A 20749-nucleotide genomic window follows, 5' to 3' on the forward strand; every position below is an offset into this window, starting at 1 on the left:
GACTCATAGTCCAGTATATGGGTGTGCGTATTACAGGCTCATAGTCCAGTATATGGGTGTGCGTATTGCAGGCTCATAGTCCAGTATACGGGTGTGTGTATTGCAGGCTCGTAGTCCAGTATATGGGTGTGCGTATTGCAGGCTCATAGTCCAGTATACGGGTGTGTGTATTGCAGGCTCGTAGTCCAGTATATGGGTGTGTGAATTGCAGATTCATAGTCCAGTATGTGGGTGTGCGTATTGCAGGCTTGTAGTCCAGTATATGGGTGTGCGCATTGCAGGCTCGTAGTCCAGTATATGGGTGTGCGTATTGCAGGTTCGTAGTCCAGTATATGGGTGTGCGTATTGAAGGCTCGTAGTCCAGTATATGGGTGTGCGTATTGCAGGTTCATAGTCCAGTATATGGGTGTGCGTATTACAGGCTTGTAGTCCAGTATATGGGTGTGCGTATTGCAGGCTCGTAGTCCAGTATATGGGTGTGTATATTGCAGGTTCGTAGTCCAATATGTGGGTATGCGTATTGCAGGTTCGTAGTCCAGTATATGGGTGTGCGTATTACAGGCTTGTAGTCCAGTATATGGGTGTGCGTATTGAAGGCTTGTAGTCCAGTATATGGGTGTGCGTATTGCAGGTTCGTAGTCCAGTATATGGGTGTGCGTATTGCAGGCTCATAGTCCAGTATACGGGTGTGTGTATTGCAGGCTCGTAGTCCAGTATATGGGTGTGTGAATTGCAGATTCATAGTCCAGTATGTGGGTGTGCGTATTGCAGGCTTGTAGTCCAGTATATGGGTGTGCGCATTGCAGGCTCGTAGTCCAGTATATGGGTGTGCGTATTGCAGGTTCGTAGTCCAGTATATGGGTGTGCGTATTGAAGGCTCGTAGTCCAGTATATGGGTGTGCGTATTGCAGGTTCATAGTCCAGTATATGGGTGTGCGTATTACAGGCTTGTAGTCCAGTATATGGGTGTGCGTATTGCAGGCTCGTAGTCCAGTATATGGGTGTGTATATTGCAGGTTCGTAGTCCAATATGTGGGTATGCGTATTGCAGGTTCGTAGTCCAGTATATGGGTGTGCGTATTACAGGCTTGTAGTCCAGTATATGGGTGTGCGTATTGAAGGCTTGTAGTCCAGTATATGGGTGTGCGTATTGCAGGTTCGTAGTCCAGTATATGGGTGTGCGTATTGCAGGTTCGTAGTCCAGTATATGGGTGTGCGTATTGCAGGCTCATGCTGCAGCTTGTAGGCTTGGTAGGTATAGCAGGCTTGTAGTCCATTTTTTGCATTGCTGAAAAAATTGCTGTGTACATGAGCCCGGAAGAGATTTTACCTTGAGTTGTCCTCATGTGAGGTGTCAGACCTTTATTACTTATTATTTTTAGATTTGTTCACACATTCAGGATTTGATGAAGAAGTGCTAAAATCCTAAACCAGTCTGCTAAAGCTGCATTCCATACATGTGGTCATATGCACTATTAGCATGCTACCTCTTCTCACATAGACTGTCCCACAGTGGTCTGGCACACAATATTATGTCCCACAGTGGTCTTGCACACAGTATTATGCCCCACAGTGGCCCCTCCACACAGTATTATCCAGAATATAATGGGTCTTTTCAGACTCCAGAATATAATGATTGGAGGACCAGGGAAGGTGACAAACATAAAAACCAGTGTTACTTCTCCTGGGCTCCGGTGCACTCTCTGCTACTTTTTAGCCCTCTTCAGGGTTGGCACAGACATCACATGGGCCACGCCAGCGACACATAACGAGGCCGGCCTGGGCCGTGTGACGTCACTAAAGAGGTCCAAAGATTGTAGGGAGTCAAGCTGGAGCGCAGGAGAGGTGAGTAACACAGTCTTTTTATGTTTGTCACCTTCCCTGGGTCTCTGATCATTATACTCTGGAGTCTGAAAAGACCCCAGAATATAATAATAGCAGTATTTGCTGTGGTTTGCAGGCCCGTTCGTACCTCCTGCTCACAGCCGCCTCTGCTTCCCCTTCTTCCCTCCAGGGGGCTCCAGCAACATTATATGGGATGCAGAAGGGGAAACCTGTGATCATTGCACTTGGGGCATTAAAACACTCTTTCCTGCTCATGCAACCTCTATGGTCCTGACCCCATAAACATTTCCAATACTCTCCCCATCCTTTAAAGTACAATATCTAAAACTTAGAATATCTTGTAAGTAATAGTCTCACTGATTTCACGGTGAGCACCTACAGTCTTCGAGTCAAGCCAGATAGGTACAATTAAGCCAAGCTTCTGGTGTAGTAAGTAACAGAATAATTCTGATGGTAAGATCACAATAGCAATGTGACCTCAATTATTTTGTAGGGGTAGAAAAGTTATGAGTAATCTACTACTATTGCAAAATTTCCAAACTGTACTTTCCAACATTTTGCAATAGGTACAAAGCTACACCTGATTTGTTAATCCACCAACTTTCATCAGCCTAATAAATGCAATATCCACAATATATACATTACTACCACAACTATATTTGAAAAATGTACTTAAGAAACGTACCTTTCATTGGTCGCCCCTGCTGTAGGCATCGTTGGACTTGTGGGGAGCACCAGTGGCTCAGGCGGTGGTGTAGGCTTCACAGTCTTTTTCGCGATTGGCCTATCAGAATGGAGGACACTACGCAGTTTCTGGGTAAAGCTATAAGAGTCTGATGTTGGAAAAGTTGGGCTTCTAACTGGAGGAGGAGGTCCTGATTCAGTTAAAGTTGAAGGTGACTTTTCTTGAAGACTTGAAGAACCGTGGTCAGAACCTTGTAGATCAGTTCCAATTGCTGAAGTAGAAGCAGAATGTTCCTTGTCTTCCGTGAGGTCAAGCCCTGGTGGCTCAGAGACGAAGGATGTTTTTTCTTGGTTTGTGGATAATACCATTTGGTCAGGTTCTTCCATCTTCTGTTCCGTAGGGCAAGGATCACATTTTGTATTGATCAGTTCTGTGTGACCTGTATCTTGTATAATACTTGTCTCCCGATAATTTGCAGTTTGCAGTAAAGTTGCCAAGTCATCAGAAGGAGGGCTTACAGCTGTAGATACAGTGTTCGCCTTCTCTGAAGGCAAATGTGGTTCATCAGATAGGATTGCTGTTTCTTTCACTGAGAAACCTAACGTATCAAAAAGAATATCTGTTTCTTTCTCAATTTGTGGATCAGACACCAAAACTTCTGTCACTTCAGGTACAACATCTTTTTCTACGGCACGTAAGTCAGACTTCACCATGACATCTTCAGATAATTTGATTTCCCTTTCTTCAGGTACAAGGTTTGGATGATCAGAAATCAACTCATTATCGATCATTGGTGTTTTCATCGTTGAATCTTCAGAGTTCTCTTTAGGAAGAAGTTGTAAGGATGCAGGAGGAACTTTTTGTCCATCACAAGCTCCAGAAGTGACTTTGGGTGTTTCGGCTCCTTCAGAAGGTTTGACAAGTTGAGGTTCAGGAGTTGTCATTCCTAAAACAATGTGACTTGGTCCTGGTGAAGGAAGTTCAGTCTCTTCCTTGGCAGAGGCATGTTGCTCAGGAGCAGATCCTGAAGTCTGCATGCAACCAATTTGGGTCTGGATTGGATCTGTATTAATTATATCGGCTACATTCTTCTCTATTACAATTTCGCTGCCTACAATTGTCTCGATTGCATTGTTTGAGTGCTCCTGAGAACTGTGAGTCTTTACTTCTCCTCCCTTGGGACTGAGGTTATGCATTCCTTCAAAAGCCATTTCAGGATGTTTCTCTTGAGGGTGTACTTCCTTGTGGGTATTATGAGGCAAAATATTAAAGGCTTCCTCTGATTTTTCTGTGCTAACATTATGTACATGGGTACATTCCATGTTATCGAGATTGGAAATGAAAGGCTCTGAATCTAAATAATCTCTCTCACCTAACAAGACTCCAGATCCATTTGCTTCAATGCTTTGTGAAGTGTTGTTAGGAACTGATGGGCACGATGTGGTCACTTGCATGGATTCTTCTGAGTTACCTTCAGATTTTTTCTCATCTTGTTCTTTGGCATCCTCTTGTGATTTTGCTGTTGGCTCCATTCCAGACAGAAGGTAAGACTTGGAATCAGGTTCTCTTACCATTATGCTAGGAACATAAGCCTGTTTGGGAGGTTGTGATTCCTCTATTAATGTAGAGGAGCATACATTCATCTGTTCTGCATTCTCAATTTCTTCCAGACACTTCTTAAGGTCAGCAAAAACAGACTCCTCTGTGGTGTCAGTAAGAGGTTTCATGTCAGTACTTTGAGTAGACAAAGCCTGATGCTCCTTATCAATTTCTGAAGTCAGAGGAGATACATCTTTACTAGATATACTTTCTTTAATATCAGAAGTTTTAGTCTTGACTGCAAAATCATCACATACCTGGATCTCACCTTCTAGTAAAGTGCTCCCATCTTGTCTACTATCACTAGAGTGAAGAGGAACATCTAAAATGTCATGTTCAGATGGAAAGTTCTCATCCGGTGCTGAGGATGTGGATATTTGTGAATGTTCAGAGGGAAGGTCGACACTTGATAAATTAGTTTCCTTCTCTGTCGTATGAAGATCTTGACAAGAGTCTACTGTGTCTACTGTAAGATTACCCACATTGCCAACATCTATTTCAATAATCGGTATCTTTGTAGAGCAATCCTTTGGTATGTCCATAGAGCTGAAGTTGTCACTTACTGTTTGAAGTTGGGTTGATTTATCATCTAGTATGTGAAGTTGTGTAGAAGCATCTGGAGAAACCTCAAGTTGACCTTGGATAGTAGAAACTTCTTCATTAGAATTGTCCTCGGAAGAAAGCTTAAAACACTGACCTTCTGTTGTCGAACTCAGAGACTGCTCCTCCCTTGGAGTTATGACTTCATCTGGTTGACTGTTCAGTAAAATCTTGTCCTTCTGAAGCCCCAAAGCATCTGTAGCATCCATGGTGCCAATGTTTCCACAAGTTATAGAGATGGAGGTGTCCATTTCATCACTCACGACTGGAGAATCTGATATCGCTGCTTTAGATTCATCTTGTACTTTCTCCTCCAGGGCTTTGCCAGGGCACACAGCATTGTCAACGTAGGGTGTGTTCTCTAAGGACGCGATTTTTTGCTGACTCAAGGGAACCTCCTTCTGCTTTGTAGACCTGCTTTCCAGGTTTGGGCTGATGTCTACTATTTTAGACTCTTCTGGAGTTATCACAGACACATTTTGCTTCAGCTGAACCTTGGATGACTCCCCCATGGTACAATCTGGCCTGTGGTTCAGGTTTTCCACATCAGACAGGATGGATGATTGTAGCTTTGCATTAATATCAGGACTTTGTCTTTGATGTGTAGCACTTAAACACATGTCATTTCCACTTTGGTTTTGGCTGGTCTTCGCATTGGTTTGAACTGAACGCGTCTCAGACTTTTCAGTTGGGGAACTTTCTTCCTTCGGACTTGATAAATTCCTACCGTCTCTCTCATTCTCGTGACTATGGAAAGATACCAAAGGCTCCTGTAGAGGGAGAAAATTAACCTCTTTCGACATTGATTTTACAGATTCTGCCGGTGTATCTAGCAAAACCTGTGTGTCCGGGGAGTGTCCTGTAACATCAGGACATGCTGAAATAGATAAATGATTCTTTGGCATATCAGGCTTGAAAACCTTTTCATTACGAGCATTTGCGTGTAGTCCATCAGTTACAATTTCGTCCGGAGTGCTACTCTTCAGATCATTGACACCATGATCAGTATCATTCTTCTCTTCTGTGGTCAATGTCTCCATGTCTATACTAGGATGTAATGTTGTAAAGTCATTCCCAGTGAGTCCCAGTGGACTAAAGTGGATGTTTTTCTGAGATGTCAGTTCCGTTGGGTTTATAGGAGATTGTCCACCCTCTCCAATGGATGGTGATGTGAGCGACTGGTCTTTACTAGATTTGGGGACAATTGTAGTGTCTTCCATTACATCAGGACTTGGTGCTGCCAGGTGTAGTTCTGCAGTATTTAGGCAAAAAGTGGACACATCTTCTAAAAGTAAGTTGTTCACAGAGCTTTGGAATTTAATATCTTCACTTGTTTCAGTCTGGTTGACTATTTGACCTAAATCACTTGAAGTAGGCGCATGTAATGTACCAGCAGGTCTTGTAGATACCAGTGGTGTATCCACAACACCTAAGGTAACCTGATTTATGTCTTCATTTAGACCCTCAGTCGTGTAAATAGGCAAACTTATGGTATTTTCAGATGTTACTGGAATCGGAATACCCATAGGGGTCAAAGAATTGGTAGAAATGTCATTTTCTGTGCTAGTTTTCAATCCCTTTGTCTCTACTTTATGGTTTATCACATCTTTAGTAGTAAAATCTCCTTCATCTGTGGTGGACATTTTTTGCAAGCCATAGTCTTCACTACTTTTAAGGTTTGCTGTATCAGGCTGAAGGCTTTCTGCTAAAGTTGTCTCTTTTACATCTCCTGAGGCATCAAGGCCTTGCTTGGTTTCCACCTCAAATTTATTGGATAGGTTGAGCGGAGAACTGTGATAAGCTGTTATCTTACCCATCTGTGTCTGAAGACTTTGTGGTCCTGTCACCTCAAGAATAGACTGTTGGTTAAGTAATGATGTAAGAAGATTATCACAAAAAGTATTGAGCTCTGACACCACCAGATTGTGCTCAACGTTCTCCACTGTAGGGGATTCTCCGCTATGGAGACAGCTCTCCTTTTCAAGGCTATATGGTGTGGTGAGTTTATCTGTATCGTCTGAGCTCCCATCTGTTGTAAAAGGCGGGATTACATGGCTCTGCCCCCATGTCTGGCTATTTAGACCATCTGTAGTTAATGTTTTACTATTCTGTGATCCTTCCGGTTCTCTCTGGTTGGTTTTACTGTCCATACAATCTTTCTTTGCTTGGCTGCATGTGTCGTCTGGTTCCTGGAACATTCCAACTGCATTCCTTGACAATAATTCCATGGATGCTGGAATCAGCTGTGGTGTGGAAGTCAGAGGAAGAAGACTTGGATTGTCAATGACGGCACTGCTGCTCTTAGCTATTGATGATATACCACCTTTTAGATCTGTATCTGGCATTCCCAATAAATCTTCACTTGCCAACAACTTTTCTTGCACTCGCAAATCAAGCTCCTTGCTACTCACTGGTGTTTCTTCAGAAGATAGGTCAGCTTGAGGCATCTGCTGTAGGATAGTTTTCTCTCCTTCTGCAATCTCAGAGATTTTCTCTGGCAATACTTGCTCTCCCCATTCTCTGAGTATCCCTATCAGTCCTGTATCTTCTGCTGCATAAAATTCTTCATCTCTTGACTCTTCTTCACTGGTAAGGTTGCTGCAGTTAACAAGGTAAATGGTTCAGATCATTCAGTCCTCCAAATAATAAGGAAAAGCAGATTGTAGGAAAGGAGGCGGATGCAGGTAGAGGTCGAAAACCAAACACCAAGCAAAAGTATAGCCAGCTGAAGATGCAAATCCATGCAATACATGCTCAATGGTGGTCTGTCACTAGAACTCAACGTATCAACCCTGCCCAACAGAAAGATTGGCTAGGGTCACCCAAATCAAATTGTGTTTTCACTCCTTCAGTTGCAACTAGATCACCATTTTTGTCGATATGTCAAAATGGTGAAATCTCAGCAATGGAGGAAAACATTGTGTGATTCAGGTGACCCTCACCTATCTATCTGGGGTCTGTGTTGATATTCCTGATTCTGGCAACAGATTCCCTTGCAGTTACTGAATTAAATTATCTGACTGAGCTCAAGACAACACAATGCCGTAATTTACCCAGAAGGAATGGTGTGTCTGAAATGCCATCTAGCTACCCGAAAGACATGAATGAGCTCTGTGTGCCCAGAAAGAGGACACTGGCAGATAGGATAATAGCCCAACATTGTTGGTTTCAAGCCAAACAGATGGAATCAAGGCAAGTGCAATTACAGAAAAGGATATTCCCAAGAACACCACAAGTCGACTACAGCATGCAAAGAATGAAGAATCCTTATCAAGCTCACAAGGTTAAGACAACATGTGTTGCAAAATGAAACATAGCCGTTGCTAATACGATGTAGGGTAATTATATGTGCCTAGACAAAAACTTAGGGGTAGATTTACTAATTCTAGATAATGTTTAAACTACCTAGACCAGGCAGTCTGAAGATACACCAAAGTTATCATAGTGTCTCATGCTGTATGATACATTTGGCACATCTTGCTAGACTTAGATGCTTCTGTCTATCTTTACACCGCCTCTTGGTTGGCTCTCTTTAGACTATTTTTTGATCCAAAATTGTGTTGCAATTTGCCCCATTTGAGGCCGTATCCGCCTCAAAATCCTGATCAAAAAGACGGCTCCCATTGGAATCAATGGGAGCCGGTCACTTCTTTTTTCCAGGAGCCGTTTGTTCCGCCTCCGAGACTCTCATTCTTTCAGTCGGATTCACCTCGCGACATCCGCCTGAAGACAGTCCCTTCTTACTAGGCCCATTCATTTGGGCCTAATCCGGAGCGGAGCACTGCACCGACATCCAGTCACAGCCACCCAAATACTCAGCAGGCAGCCTCAGGTTCCGGAGCAAAAAACCCTGTGTGAACTTACCCTTACCCAAATAGGACATTTTACAAGGGGTTGGTTGATTTGCTATATAGTCCCTAACCCAATTTTATTTTTGTTTTATTTTATGTTCTGCTTTGAGGGATTTTCTGGGATATTACATTATTCTTAGGATACGTCATGATAGGTGGTAGTGTCACTCCAAGTACCCCCACTGATAACCAAAACAAAGGAGAACCCCCGTACACAGCAGTCCTTGGTATAGCACTGTCTTTGTGGTATTGTAGCTCAGTCATACTGAACCCTGAACTAAAATACCAATGGTCTATCTTTATTAGGTCATCAATATCAGATCAATGGGGGTCCGACACCTGAGACCTTCACAATCAGCTGTTGGAAGAGGCCATGACCTAAGAGTGCCGCGGCCTCTTCTCTGTCCCAATGACATCTAAAGCTCAGCCCCATTCAAGCAAATGGGGCTAAACTGCAATTCTAAGTGCAGCCACTGTACAATCTATGACGATGTGCTTAGTATTTAGTTAAGAGACCAAAGCACTTACCGAAACATTGCAGAAACGCAGCTTTTTTGTTGCAGATTTTGCTGTGTTTTTGAGCCAAAGCCAAAGAATGACTATAAAAGGAATGGGAAATATATAAGAAGTTCTTATACTTCTCCCTTCTACTTAATCCACTCTTGGCTTTGGCTCAAAAGACTGCAGCAAAATCTGCAACAAAAGAAGCTGTGTTTCCGCAACGTGGGATCTCAGCCTTAAAGGGATTCTACCATTAAAACCTTTTTTTGTGGATAAGACATCGGAATAGTCTTTAGAAAGGCTATTCATCTCTTACCTTTAGATGTGATCTCTGCTGCGCCGTTCCTTAGAAATACCGTTTTTTACCGGTATGCAAATGAGTTCTCTCGCAGCAATGGGGGCGGGCCCCAGCGCTCAAACAGCGATGGGGGCGTCCCCACCGCTGCCAGAGAAACATCACCAGTACCTCCTTCTACGTCCACAGCGTCATCTTCAATGTCTTCTTCCGGCGCAGGCTTGTAACTTCTAGGCCAAGGGCCTTGGGCAGAGCAGACTGCGCAGGCGTACAGGCCACGGGAAAATGGCTGCTTGCACAGTATTGTTAGCGGCCATTTTCCCGTGGCTTGTGTGCCTGCGCATTCTGCTCTGCTCAAGGCCCGAGGCCTAGAAGTTACGAGCCTGCGCCGGAAGAAGACATTGAAGATGACGCTGCGGACGCAGAAGGAGGCGGTGCTGGAGACGCTTCTCTGGTAGCGGTGGGGATGCCCCCATCGGTGTTTGAGCACTGGGCCCGCCTCCATCGCTGCGAGAGAACTCATTTGCATACCGGTAAAAAGCTGTATCTCTAAGGAACGGCACAGCGGAGATCACGTATAAAGGTAAGAGACGAATAGCCTTTCTAAAGGCTATTCCGACGTCTTCTCCACAAAAAAAAAGTTTTAATGGTAGAATCCCTTTAAAAAGGTTGAGCTGTAGTAGCAGAGCTACAGTAAAAATGGTTACACAGTTCCAATGAGCACCACTATTTTTCAATTTGCTCATAGCAGGGGGTCCCAGCAATGGCTCCACCACATATGGACAACTTATCCTAGAGATCAGTGTCCCAGAAAACCCCCATAATCCCCTAAACCCTACAGAATTTTATATTTACTATGGAAGCAAATCTGGTAACATGGTTTATAAGAACTGTAAACAGTTATCATGTTCATTTCCATTGTAGGCCAAAGTAAAAGGAAGAATGAATAGCATCAATGCGCGGGTTTATTTAGCTCCGCTCTGTTTATACTACGGATTAATTTCTACATCCTTGTTCTATGAAGTATCTTTTTCTTGTTCATTGTTAATACTTCTCCTAGATTAAGGTCAGCAAGAATGTAGCAGGTCCGTACAAGACCAGGACAGCTTATTTAACCCCCAGTGAAAGATTCATTGTAAGCATACCCAGCATGCAACAGGCACAGGACAAGCTCAGGCTATTTTCCCATAATGAATAATTGCATTTTTTCCTTTATATAGTTCACGCCAAGCTGACAGCTGTTAGATACAAAACACAAGACTCTGGAGTTGTGCACATAATAATGATACCTGATGGTGCCAGGCCGGGAGCTCCGCCCAGATTCTTTATATTCCAGACCCTCTATATAAAGACCAGTCTGCGGAAGGGCAGGAAGCAGCTGTCCTTCCTCCCAAACACTACTCTGCGATGTACCGTCACCGCTCCTGGGAAAATATAAGCAGAGGGAAATAGGTATCCATGCTGAAATAACAGTATGAGCAAATCGTTGTTTTTTTCCAAGTTTCTAAGCATTACCCCCATAAGTTTCCATGTGCTTGACAAGTTGACAAACTACAGAGAGTCATGACCTCCAACTTGTAAGAACATCAACTCATATGGAAAGAATGAGTGAGCTGATCCAAGTGTTAAAGGAAATATAATGTGTTAATGTTATACTGTCCATCTCAGGCACATTTATATTGCCAGGTTTTTAGGACAATGTGTTTGATTCCATTGATCATAGATCACCATTGATAATGCCGTTGTATAAATCGGTTTCAACGACAAGATCTGCAAAAGTGAGAGGGAGTCGTCGCTAGGCGATAATAACGCTACTTGACTGGTAAGGAGGAATTTCCTCTTCAGAGTCTGCCAGGATCTCCGGGATCCTCACATCTGACTTGTAAAACCCCTTTCTTAAAGGGAACTTGTCACCGTCATATGTGTTTTTTTTAACTTTCTAAATACTTTGCATTACTTATATTGTTTCAGAGTTACAGTCTGTATGGGACAGAGTTGCATTTGCTATTGTAATGTCAGTGGGGTGTACTACTTCTCTCAGCAAGTATGGCTGACAAGTTACCTTCTCCGCATGCTGTCCATTGCCTTCACAACACTGCACACATGCACTTCTTGATGCTGCTGTTGCTGGGTCTGTCTGTAGAGTGACCCATGTTCCCTTCCTGGTACTGGGACATCTTTCCCAGCTTATCTCTGTCAGTCGGCAGGTATAAAAATCTGGTTCACCTGCCATGCCCTGCCTGAGCAATTAGGTCCCTGCAAAGATGTAACTACATGCTGACTATTTCTACCGTGTTTGACATTAGCTTGTTCCATGTCATTGTCTACTGTCTCCATTCTCCTGACCTCCTGCTTCGCTTGGTATTGACCTAGTCTGTTCTTGAACATTGAACCTGCGCTGCTAGCCCTGACCTTGGTCTGCTTTTGCCTGATCCCTTGGTACACGGCACCATAATCCCAGACATGCCTTATCTTGAGCTTTCTCAAGAAGATGACCATTCTTTTGACCTGGTTGTCTCACCACAGCAAAGTATACATTAAAGGGTGAAAACCAGGGGGCCACATAGACAATGTCTTAACAGTGATCCTTAGTGTAATTGTGAATGCAGCTCTGTTGTATAATAGAGACTGTAACTCAGGGTCAATACAAGATAAATGCATAAATGTATTTACAAAGCTACTCAGCTTTCTATGTATGTCTACAGTGTATAATAGCTATGCATATATATATATATATATATATGTTGCACAGTGGTGTTCTATGGTGGTCTTAGACTTTAAGACATAATAAGGCATTCTATATGGTACCTAGGGCTTCTGTAATAAAACCACTCTTTCAGTTCTTACTTTAGATTTGTTGCAGATGTACTCGCGCTTTCCGAAAATAATGATGGAAAAGACTCTTCTTCTTGCTCTTCTTCCACCTGTTGTCCCTCTTGGTAACTCTTAGGATCCCACTGGGGATAAAGCCCAGGAATGGCTTCTAGAGATGGAAGAAATTCCTTTAAGAGCACAAAATTAAGAGGTTAATGTAAAATCCACCTTTATATCATGTACTTGTCATTTACTCAAAAGAAAGCAATATCTTCAAAAGTCAAAGAACAGTATGTTCCAAGAACAACAAAGAGTATGAATTGCCTGTCCGTAAGAATTTAGACGGCTGCCATTCACAAGAGTAGTCAGGCAGCCTTCCCTGATAGCTGATTGGTAAATTTGCTCATTTCAGGAGGTTCCCAATTTAGATCTCCTGTATATTATATATGCTCTAGTATCTCTGCAGCTAAGTGTCTGGTTAAAGAGGACCTTTCACCGATTTGGACACAGGCAGTTCTATATACTGCTGGAAAGCTGACAGTGCGCTGAATTCAGTGTACTGTTGGCTTTCCCGACCTGTGCCCCAGTTAAAGAGCTATCAGTCCCGGTACCATAGCTCTTAACAGTCAGAAGGGCTTTCCTGACAGTCAGTCAGGTACGTCCTTCTCCACAGCAGCGCCTATCGCGCTGTACAGTATGAGCGGGGAGGAACGCCCCCTCCCTCTGCTCACAGTGCTCGTCCATTGACGAGTATTATCAGGAGGGGAGGGAGGCGTTCCTACCCGCTCACACTGTACAGCGCGATAGGTGCTGCTGTGGAGAAGGACGTACCTGACTGACTGTCAGGAAAGCCCTTCTGACTGTTAAGAGCTATGGTACCGGGACCGATAGCTCTTTACCCAAGGCACAGATCCGGAAAGCCGACAGTGTGCTGAATTCAGCAGACTGTTAGCTTTCCAGCAGTATATAGAACTGCCTGTGCCCAAATCGGTGAAAGGTCCTCTTTAGGTTTGGGGTCACTGTACCATTCCGTTGCTCTCATCCGTCACATGATGAGAGATACAGGCTTTAACAGTGATAGAATGACTGATACAGGTGGAAACCCCTTCCAGTCACTCTATGTATGAATGGCTATCAATGTGGTACATAGACCACGTCCACCGCAGCAACAGCCAGCACACCATTAATGTTGGCCATACACAGAGCAGTAGAAGAATACCTATTTAGCTGGTAGCTAAGCATGTAGGGTTATCTCCACACCAAGATAAGCAGCTAACAGACATTGGCACTGCTTATCTTGAGGAAGAACAATAGTTGTTCACTATATATACTAAACACTTGAATGTCAGGATTGCTTTTTGGCTTGATAACAAAATATCTGAGCAATGTTGAGGACAGCGGGATCTCTGTGAGGTTCTTGTATAAACTAATACTGGATTATCCTAATAAGGCAAACAAGATTCATGTCACTGTCAACGGGCGAGCGAGAGTACAGAAGAGGAGCGCAAGAGCAAAAGTTACTGGAAGCAAAGATGTCTCTTCATGTATGGAGTGGATAGCAGGGATAAAGGCAGTATTGTGGGATTGTTTGTCCTTCCCACGCTCTTGTATCCCAGAAGACGTCTCTATGTAACAATCTGTAAGCACACGCGAAAACTCTATTCTTCTCTTTCCTGAATATTGCTACTTCAGTACCTATGACCTTAATCTGTTACTGCTTATAAGTTTATTACATTTGGGGAAATGCAGAAATATATATACACTGAATGGCCATTGTATACCCCTGTCACAGCACACTGGACCTTCTTTGGCTGATAGAACTTCCGTAATTGATCCAATATCATTCAGAGGACCAAGGGACCCTCCCGCCAATATGTGTGGCAAAAATCTGGATTTACACTACCAGGCAATGTTCTTCTGAGGATAAGTGATACCATTTCTGTACTTTTTTGCCAACTAACGCTAGGTTGACACTAGTGTTCAGGTTTCCATTTTTTGGGTCCATTGGGGACCCGAAAAATGGAAACCTTATCCGCTTAAAAAGTGGTTACCTGCGGAAGCACAGCAGTTGCCATTATAGTCTATGGGGTCCACAGGTTTCAGGTCTATTCTCTATGCATATTTTAAACAAAATGGGGTATGGAGTTCCCAAACACTAGAGCAGGGGTAGGCAACCTTTTTTGTTTAAATTTAAAAAATCAAAGAAGAGGTACTCGAGTGCCGTGCAATCATTTTTAGGCTGATGGCACCTACACTAAAGTCATATACAGGGGTGAACCTAGGGTTTCTGCTGCCTGCGGGCTGAGCGGAGGGGGCAGGGCCGAGCAGAGGGGGCGGGGCCGAGCGAGCGTCGTTAGCAGGCAGGGAAAGGACCTGCTCTCTGCCTGAGCATGAGGGGCAGCGCTGCGTCCACAGGGCCGCCCCAATCCACCGCTCGGTGACAGTGACGCTAAGCCAGTCCAGGACAGCTTGTCCTGGACTGGCTTAGGTCAGCAAAAATGCCGCCCTCCCCCGGGGCCCCGACATAGCGCCGCCTGAAGCAGTCGCCTCATGGGATGTGCGGCGCTGGTCATATAAAACAAACCGTAACATAGGGGTGCTGTCATACTGTGCTCCGAGTCACATGCGTTTATTGTTATTTGCCTTGAAACACCTGTATTGTTCCATTAGAAGCAATGTAAATACATATGTAACCTACAATTAGTAACAGCTGTAGATGGGTGACACACTATGTACCTGGATGCTACATCTCCGGTCGCCAGTACCTGTGCTTATCTGTAAGTGAAATGTGGATTCATTTTAGCCACATTTAATTCCTGGTGGTGCGGTAACAGCTAAACCACATCCAGGAGTTAATAGGTGTCACACTTACACCAAAATGACATTGCTGGTGCCCAGGAACTGGGTTTGGCTTTAGGAGCACCTGGGTACATGGTGTCACTACCCAAAAAGAAACACCCTAAGTCTAAGGCCCCACGTTGTGGAAACGCAGTTTTTTTGTTGCAGATTTTGCTGCGTTTTTTTGATCCAAAGTCATGAATGGCTACAAAAGGAAAGGGAATATACAAGAAGTTATTATACTTCTCTCTTCTGATCAATTCACTCTTGACTTTGGCTCATAAAACCGTAACAAAATCTGCAACAAAAAAAAGCTGTATTTCCGCAACATGGGACCTTAGCTAAGGCTGAGGCACCACGTTGTGGAAATGCAGGTATTTTTATTGCATAATTTGCTGTGTTTTTCTGAGCTCAAGTGTATTGAGAACAAGGGAGACATATAAGAAGCTTCCTAAATATTTCCCATTTCTTTTGTAGCCATTCTTGACTTTGGCTCAAAAACCTGCAGCAAAATTTGCAACAAAAACGCTGTTTCCGTAATGTGGGGCTTCAGCTTTAGGCCTCCTGGACACAAATGGCACGGATATGATTTTCACTGACCTATAGATTACAAATAAATTGACAGGGCTGCAAATGCGGACAGGTATATGACAGGTATAGGACAGATATAGGACAAATATAGGACCTGCTCTGTATTAAACAGGATCTATGTGTATGGGCCCATTGAAATGTACGGGTCCATAGTTTTATCCACAATTCTGGATAAAAGTACGGTCATGTGCATTACAGTTTAGCAACTCCATGTGCCTCATATTAATAGCAATTAACCCCATCATGTCCCTCACATTAACCCCTGTGTAAGAGTTACTGATATATGAGACTTGGAGGTAAAAATTAAGCATCATCATTATTAAGGTCTTTTACTATTACCTCCATATATCTGACATATTAGTAACCCTTATGTGGGGCACACAGGGGTTAATGTGAGGGACTTGATGGGGTTAATTACTATTAATGTGAGGCACATGGAGTTACTAACGCTAAACTAATAACCCCAAATGTCTGACAATAATAAGAATAGTAACGCCAGCATATATCTGTTGTGTTTTTTTTCACTTTCACTTTGCTAGCAGATCTCCTCTCCTCAGGAGCCTTGGCAGGATGCAGATGGCAGGAGCTATCACTATAGCAGAGACCACAGCGATTAAGCTCCACCCCCTGGGTTTCCTTCACCTCTTTCATTGGAGGGCAGAGAGAGAAGGGGAGTGTCCTTATACCTCAGCTTTAGCAGAGCTCTGAGGGGACACTCCAACTTCATGGAATTCTTGCAGTTCCTGTGCTGCTGGCATGCCAGTGAAATATGCCAGGAGTGCCACTCTTGTCAGGCATGCCAGGGGTTGCCGACCCCTGCACTAGAGTGACTGCGATGATAGGCAGTTACTCACACTAAAAGTAGAGCATGCTTACTTGGATGGTTTTTTACTTCTTTGGCGAAGGCACCATGGTAGCAGCAATGGTGTGGACCCAACCAGTAAGAGGCAGGGACACAATATCTTGTGCAAACAGGTTTATTTGTAAAAACAGCAAAATAAATAAACTTTCACATCAGGCACAAAATAAGCAAAATAACATGCAGCCTTAACTTCGGGCAAAATGTCAAACAAAACCCTGCTCGTCGGAGCACTAACAGTATAACGCTAACTATACATGTGGCTTACTACCAACCTCAAGAACAAACAAAATAGCACAGTATGGTCTCACCAGACTCTCAGTATCTTCAGGACAGACCCAGGCGCCATCTCTTGCTCCCAGGATCTGCCCTGAAGTGAAGGCTCTGCAGCCTTTTATGGCCCAGTAACAAGCCTGGGACCCACATCTGGGCTGAGACCTATGCAAGACCCGCATATGTCATAAACCAGGGGGAGATATACCAGAACTCCAGTGTTCTGCCTGGCACCTTCTCACATTGTACAGTCAAGAAACAAATCCAAAAGCACACATGATTTTAAAGTGAATTGCTGCAATTTTTTGTTACAGATGTATTGGAGAAAAAAAAAGAAAATGGGTTGCAAAGATGGACATAGCCTTTAAAGTTGCCTCGGCAATATGAATATTTATGACTAAACAGACTGTACACTTAACTATCTGTTGCTAACGCTCTGGATGAAGTGTAGCAGCTGTCAGCCCCAACTCAAAGACCGTAGCTTGAATCCCACTATGATAATCCTTCCTCCCACAGGACTAGAGCCATTGCATGCGTAATTGTTCCAACACCAAGATACACTTCCATCTTCACCGCATAATGAACACACTTGACAGGAAGGACACAACCTGCTCTCCTATAATTGTTTGTTTGATACATGTATGAACTTCAAACAGAGGTGAGCAAATTTGTTTGGATCATGGGGCAACACGGTGGCTCAGTGGTTAGCACTGCAGCCTTGCAGCGCTGGAATCCTGGGTTTGAATCCGGCCAGGAACAACATCTGCACATGTTCTCCCCGTGTTTGCGTGGATTTCCTCCCATTCTACAAAGACATACTGATAGGAAAAAAAAAAAGTACATTGGGATCCCTATATGGGGCTCACAATCTACATAAAAAAAAAAAAAAAATTGTTTGGATCGACCAGGAAGATTTCCAAATCTTTCAGGCTCGACCAGAACTTGAAACTATTGGGGTTCGCCATCTACAAATCACTATTAGGGGGTGTTCTCATGTAGGAATTTGATACTGAATTTGAGGCGGAATCTGCCTTCCATTCATTTCAATGGGCAGCAGTAGCTGATTTTTTTTAGCTAGCAAAAAAATACGTGTCCTGCTTGTTCTTCATTTGGATTCGGATTGAGAAATCCCACTGAAATTTTTCTATCAACATGGAATTTGACTCAGAATTTGTCACTCGTGCTGCACCAGTTTTCTGGAGTGTTCTACATACAGGAGTATAAAACCTATCCTGGTTATGTGATGACCACACACAGCTTGTGACAGTATACAGCTCACTCATGTAACAAGCCGCACAATGGAGCAACCTTACAATTGCTAGCTTTTGTGCCTTTCTCTTTTGCATCACTTAGTTGCTTCGTGAAATATTATGATGTGTTGGAAACGTCTTGTTACTAGAGATGAGCGAACAGTGTTCTATCGAACTCATGTTCGATCGGATATTAGGCTGTTTGGCATGTTCAAATCGAATCGAACACCGCGTGGTAAAGTGCGCCATTACTCGATTCCCCTCCCACCTTCCCTGGCGCCTTTTTTGCTCCAATAACAGCGCAGGGTAGGTGGGACAGGAACTACGACACCGGTGACGTTGAGAAAAGTAGGCAAAACCCATTGGCTGCCGAAAACATGTGACCTCTAATTTAAAAGAACAGCGCCGCCCAGGTTCGCGTCATTCTGAGCTTGCAATTCACCGAGGACGGAGGTTTCCGTCCAGCTAGCTAGGGCTTAGATTCTGGGTAGGCAGGGACAGGCTAGGATAGGAAGGAGAAGACAACCAACAGCTCTTATAAGAGCTAAATTCCAGGGAGAAGCTTGTCAGTGTAACGTGGCACTGACGGGCTCAATCGCCGCAACCCAGCTTTCCCAGGATCCTGAATGGAATACACTGTCAGTGTATTCCCGTATACCCGATATATACCCCGATACCCGTTCCAACGGTGTGCCCCCCCACCTTCACCCCAGAAATACCCTGCAAGTCCCCTAGCAATAGAATTGGGGCTATATACACCCACAATTTTTACTACTGGTATACAGTGCCATTGTCTGACTGGGAATTCAAAGAATATATTGGGGTTATAAATACCCTCATTTCTTGCTACTGCCATATAGTGCCAGTTTCTGACTGGTAATTCAAAGAATATATTGGGGTTACGTGCACCCACAATTTTTACTACTGGTATACAGTGCCATTGTCTGACTGGGAATTCAAAGAATATATTGGGAATACAAATACCCTCATTTCTTGCTACTGCCATATAGTGCCAGTTTCTGACTGGTAATTCAAAGAATATATTGTGGTTACGTGCACCCACAATTTTTACTACTGGTATACAGTGCCATTGTCTGACTGGGAATTCAAAGAATATATTGGGAATACAAATACCCTCATTTCTTGCTACTGCCATATAGTGCCAGTGTCTGACTGGGAATTCAAAGAATATATTGGGGTTACGTGCACCCACAATTTTTACTACTGGTATACAGTGCCAATTTCTAACTAGGAATTCAAAATGCGCAAGGCTCCCGGAAAGGGACGTGGACGAGGCCGTGGGCGAGGTCGGGGGAATGGTTCTGGGGAGCAAGGTAGCAGTGAAGCCACAGGGCGTCCCGTGCCTACTCCTGTGGGGCAGCAAGCATTGCGCCACTCCACAGTGCCAGGGTTGCTTGCCACATTAACTAAACTGCAGGGTACAAACCTTAGTAGGCCCGAGAACCAGGAACAGGTCTTGCAATGGCTGTCAGAGAACGCTTACAGCACATTGTCCAGCAGCCAGTCAGACTCTGCCTCCTCTCCTCCTATTACCCAACAGTCTTGTCTTCCTTCCTCCCAAAATTCCGAAGCTTTACAGAACAATAACCCAAACTGTCCCTGCTCCCCAGAGCTGTTCTCCGCTCCTTTCATTGTCCCTCAACCTGCCTCTCCACGTCACGATTCCACGAACCTAACAGAGGAGCATCTGTGTCCAGATGCTCAAACACTAGAGTCTCCTCCATCTCCGTTCGATTTGGTGGTGGATGACCAGCAACCCACCCTCATCGACGATGATGTGACGCAGTTGCCGTCAGGGCATCCAGTTGACCGGCGCATTGTGCGGGAGGAGGAGATGAGACAGGAGTTGGAAGAGGAAGTGGTGGATGATGAGGACACTGACCCGACCTGGACAGGGGGGATGTCAAGCGGGGAAAGTAGTGTGGATGTTGAGGCAGGTGCAGCACCAAAAAGGGTAGCTAGAGGCAGAGGCAGAGGTCAGCAGCTTAGGCGAAGCCAGGCCACACCCGGAATCTCCCAAGATGTTCCAGTTCGTACCCAGCCCCGAAAAACTCCCACCTCGAGGGCACGTTTCTCGAAGGTGTGGAGTTTTTTCAAGGAATGCGCCGAGGACAGATATAGTGTTGTCTGCACAATTTGCCTCTCGAAATTGATTAGGGGCTCTGAGAAGAGCAACCTGTCCACCACTTCAATGCGCCGTCATTTGGAATCCAAGCACTGGAATCAGTGGCAGGCAGCAACGGCAGGACAAAGGCCGCCTGCCGTTCACGCCACTGCCACTGCCTCTGCCACTGCCTCTGCCTCTGCCACTGCTGACTGTGCTGGCGATGCACTCCAGAGGACGAGCCAGGACACCACTTCATCTGCCTCCGCCACTTTGTTGACTTCTACCTCATCCTCCCCTGGTCCTGTCTTATCTCCTTCTCCTGCACCATCAAAGGCACCATCAGGCGTTTCTTTACAACAACCCACCATCTCTCAGACATTGGAGCGGCGGCAGAAATACACTGCTAACCACCCACACGCGCAAGCCTTGAACGCCAACATCGCTAAACTGCTGGCCCAGGAGATGTTGGCGTTCCGGCTTGTTGAAACTCCCGCCTTCCTGGACCTGATGGCAACTGCGGCACCTCGCTATGCCGTCCCTAGCCGTCACTACTTCTCCCGGTGTGCCGTCCCGCCTTGCACCAGCACGTGTCACTCAACATCAGGCGGGCCCTTAGTTCC

The 20749-nt window shown here is 44.6% G+C and overlaps 1 protein-coding gene across 4 annotated transcripts in view; it reads right to left on the minus strand.

The window, feature by feature from the left end:
• The window catches only part of TACC2 (transforming acidic coiled-coil containing protein 2), a 101513-nt gene that overhangs the window by 51399 nt on the left and 29365 nt on the right, over positions 1-20749 (minus strand). For all 4 annotated transcript variants that reach the window (XM_075257471.1, XM_075257470.1, XM_075257468.1 and 1 more), the window contains exons 5-7: positions 12224-12378; positions 10666-10800; positions 2531-7327 (exon numbers count right to left, since the gene is read on the minus strand). In XM_075257471.1, the coding sequence (XP_075113572.1) occupies positions 2531-7327; positions 10666-10800; positions 12224-12378 (5087 nt within the window). The remainder of the gene's footprint in view (positions 1-2530; positions 7328-10665; positions 10801-12223; positions 12379-20749) is intronic.

This window comes from Leptodactylus fuscus, chromosome 10, assembly GCF_031893055.1.
Source record: "Leptodactylus fuscus isolate aLepFus1 chromosome 10, aLepFus1.hap2, whole genome shotgun sequence".
Taxonomy (NCBI): Eukaryota; Metazoa; Chordata; class Amphibia; order Anura; family Leptodactylidae; genus Leptodactylus; species Leptodactylus fuscus.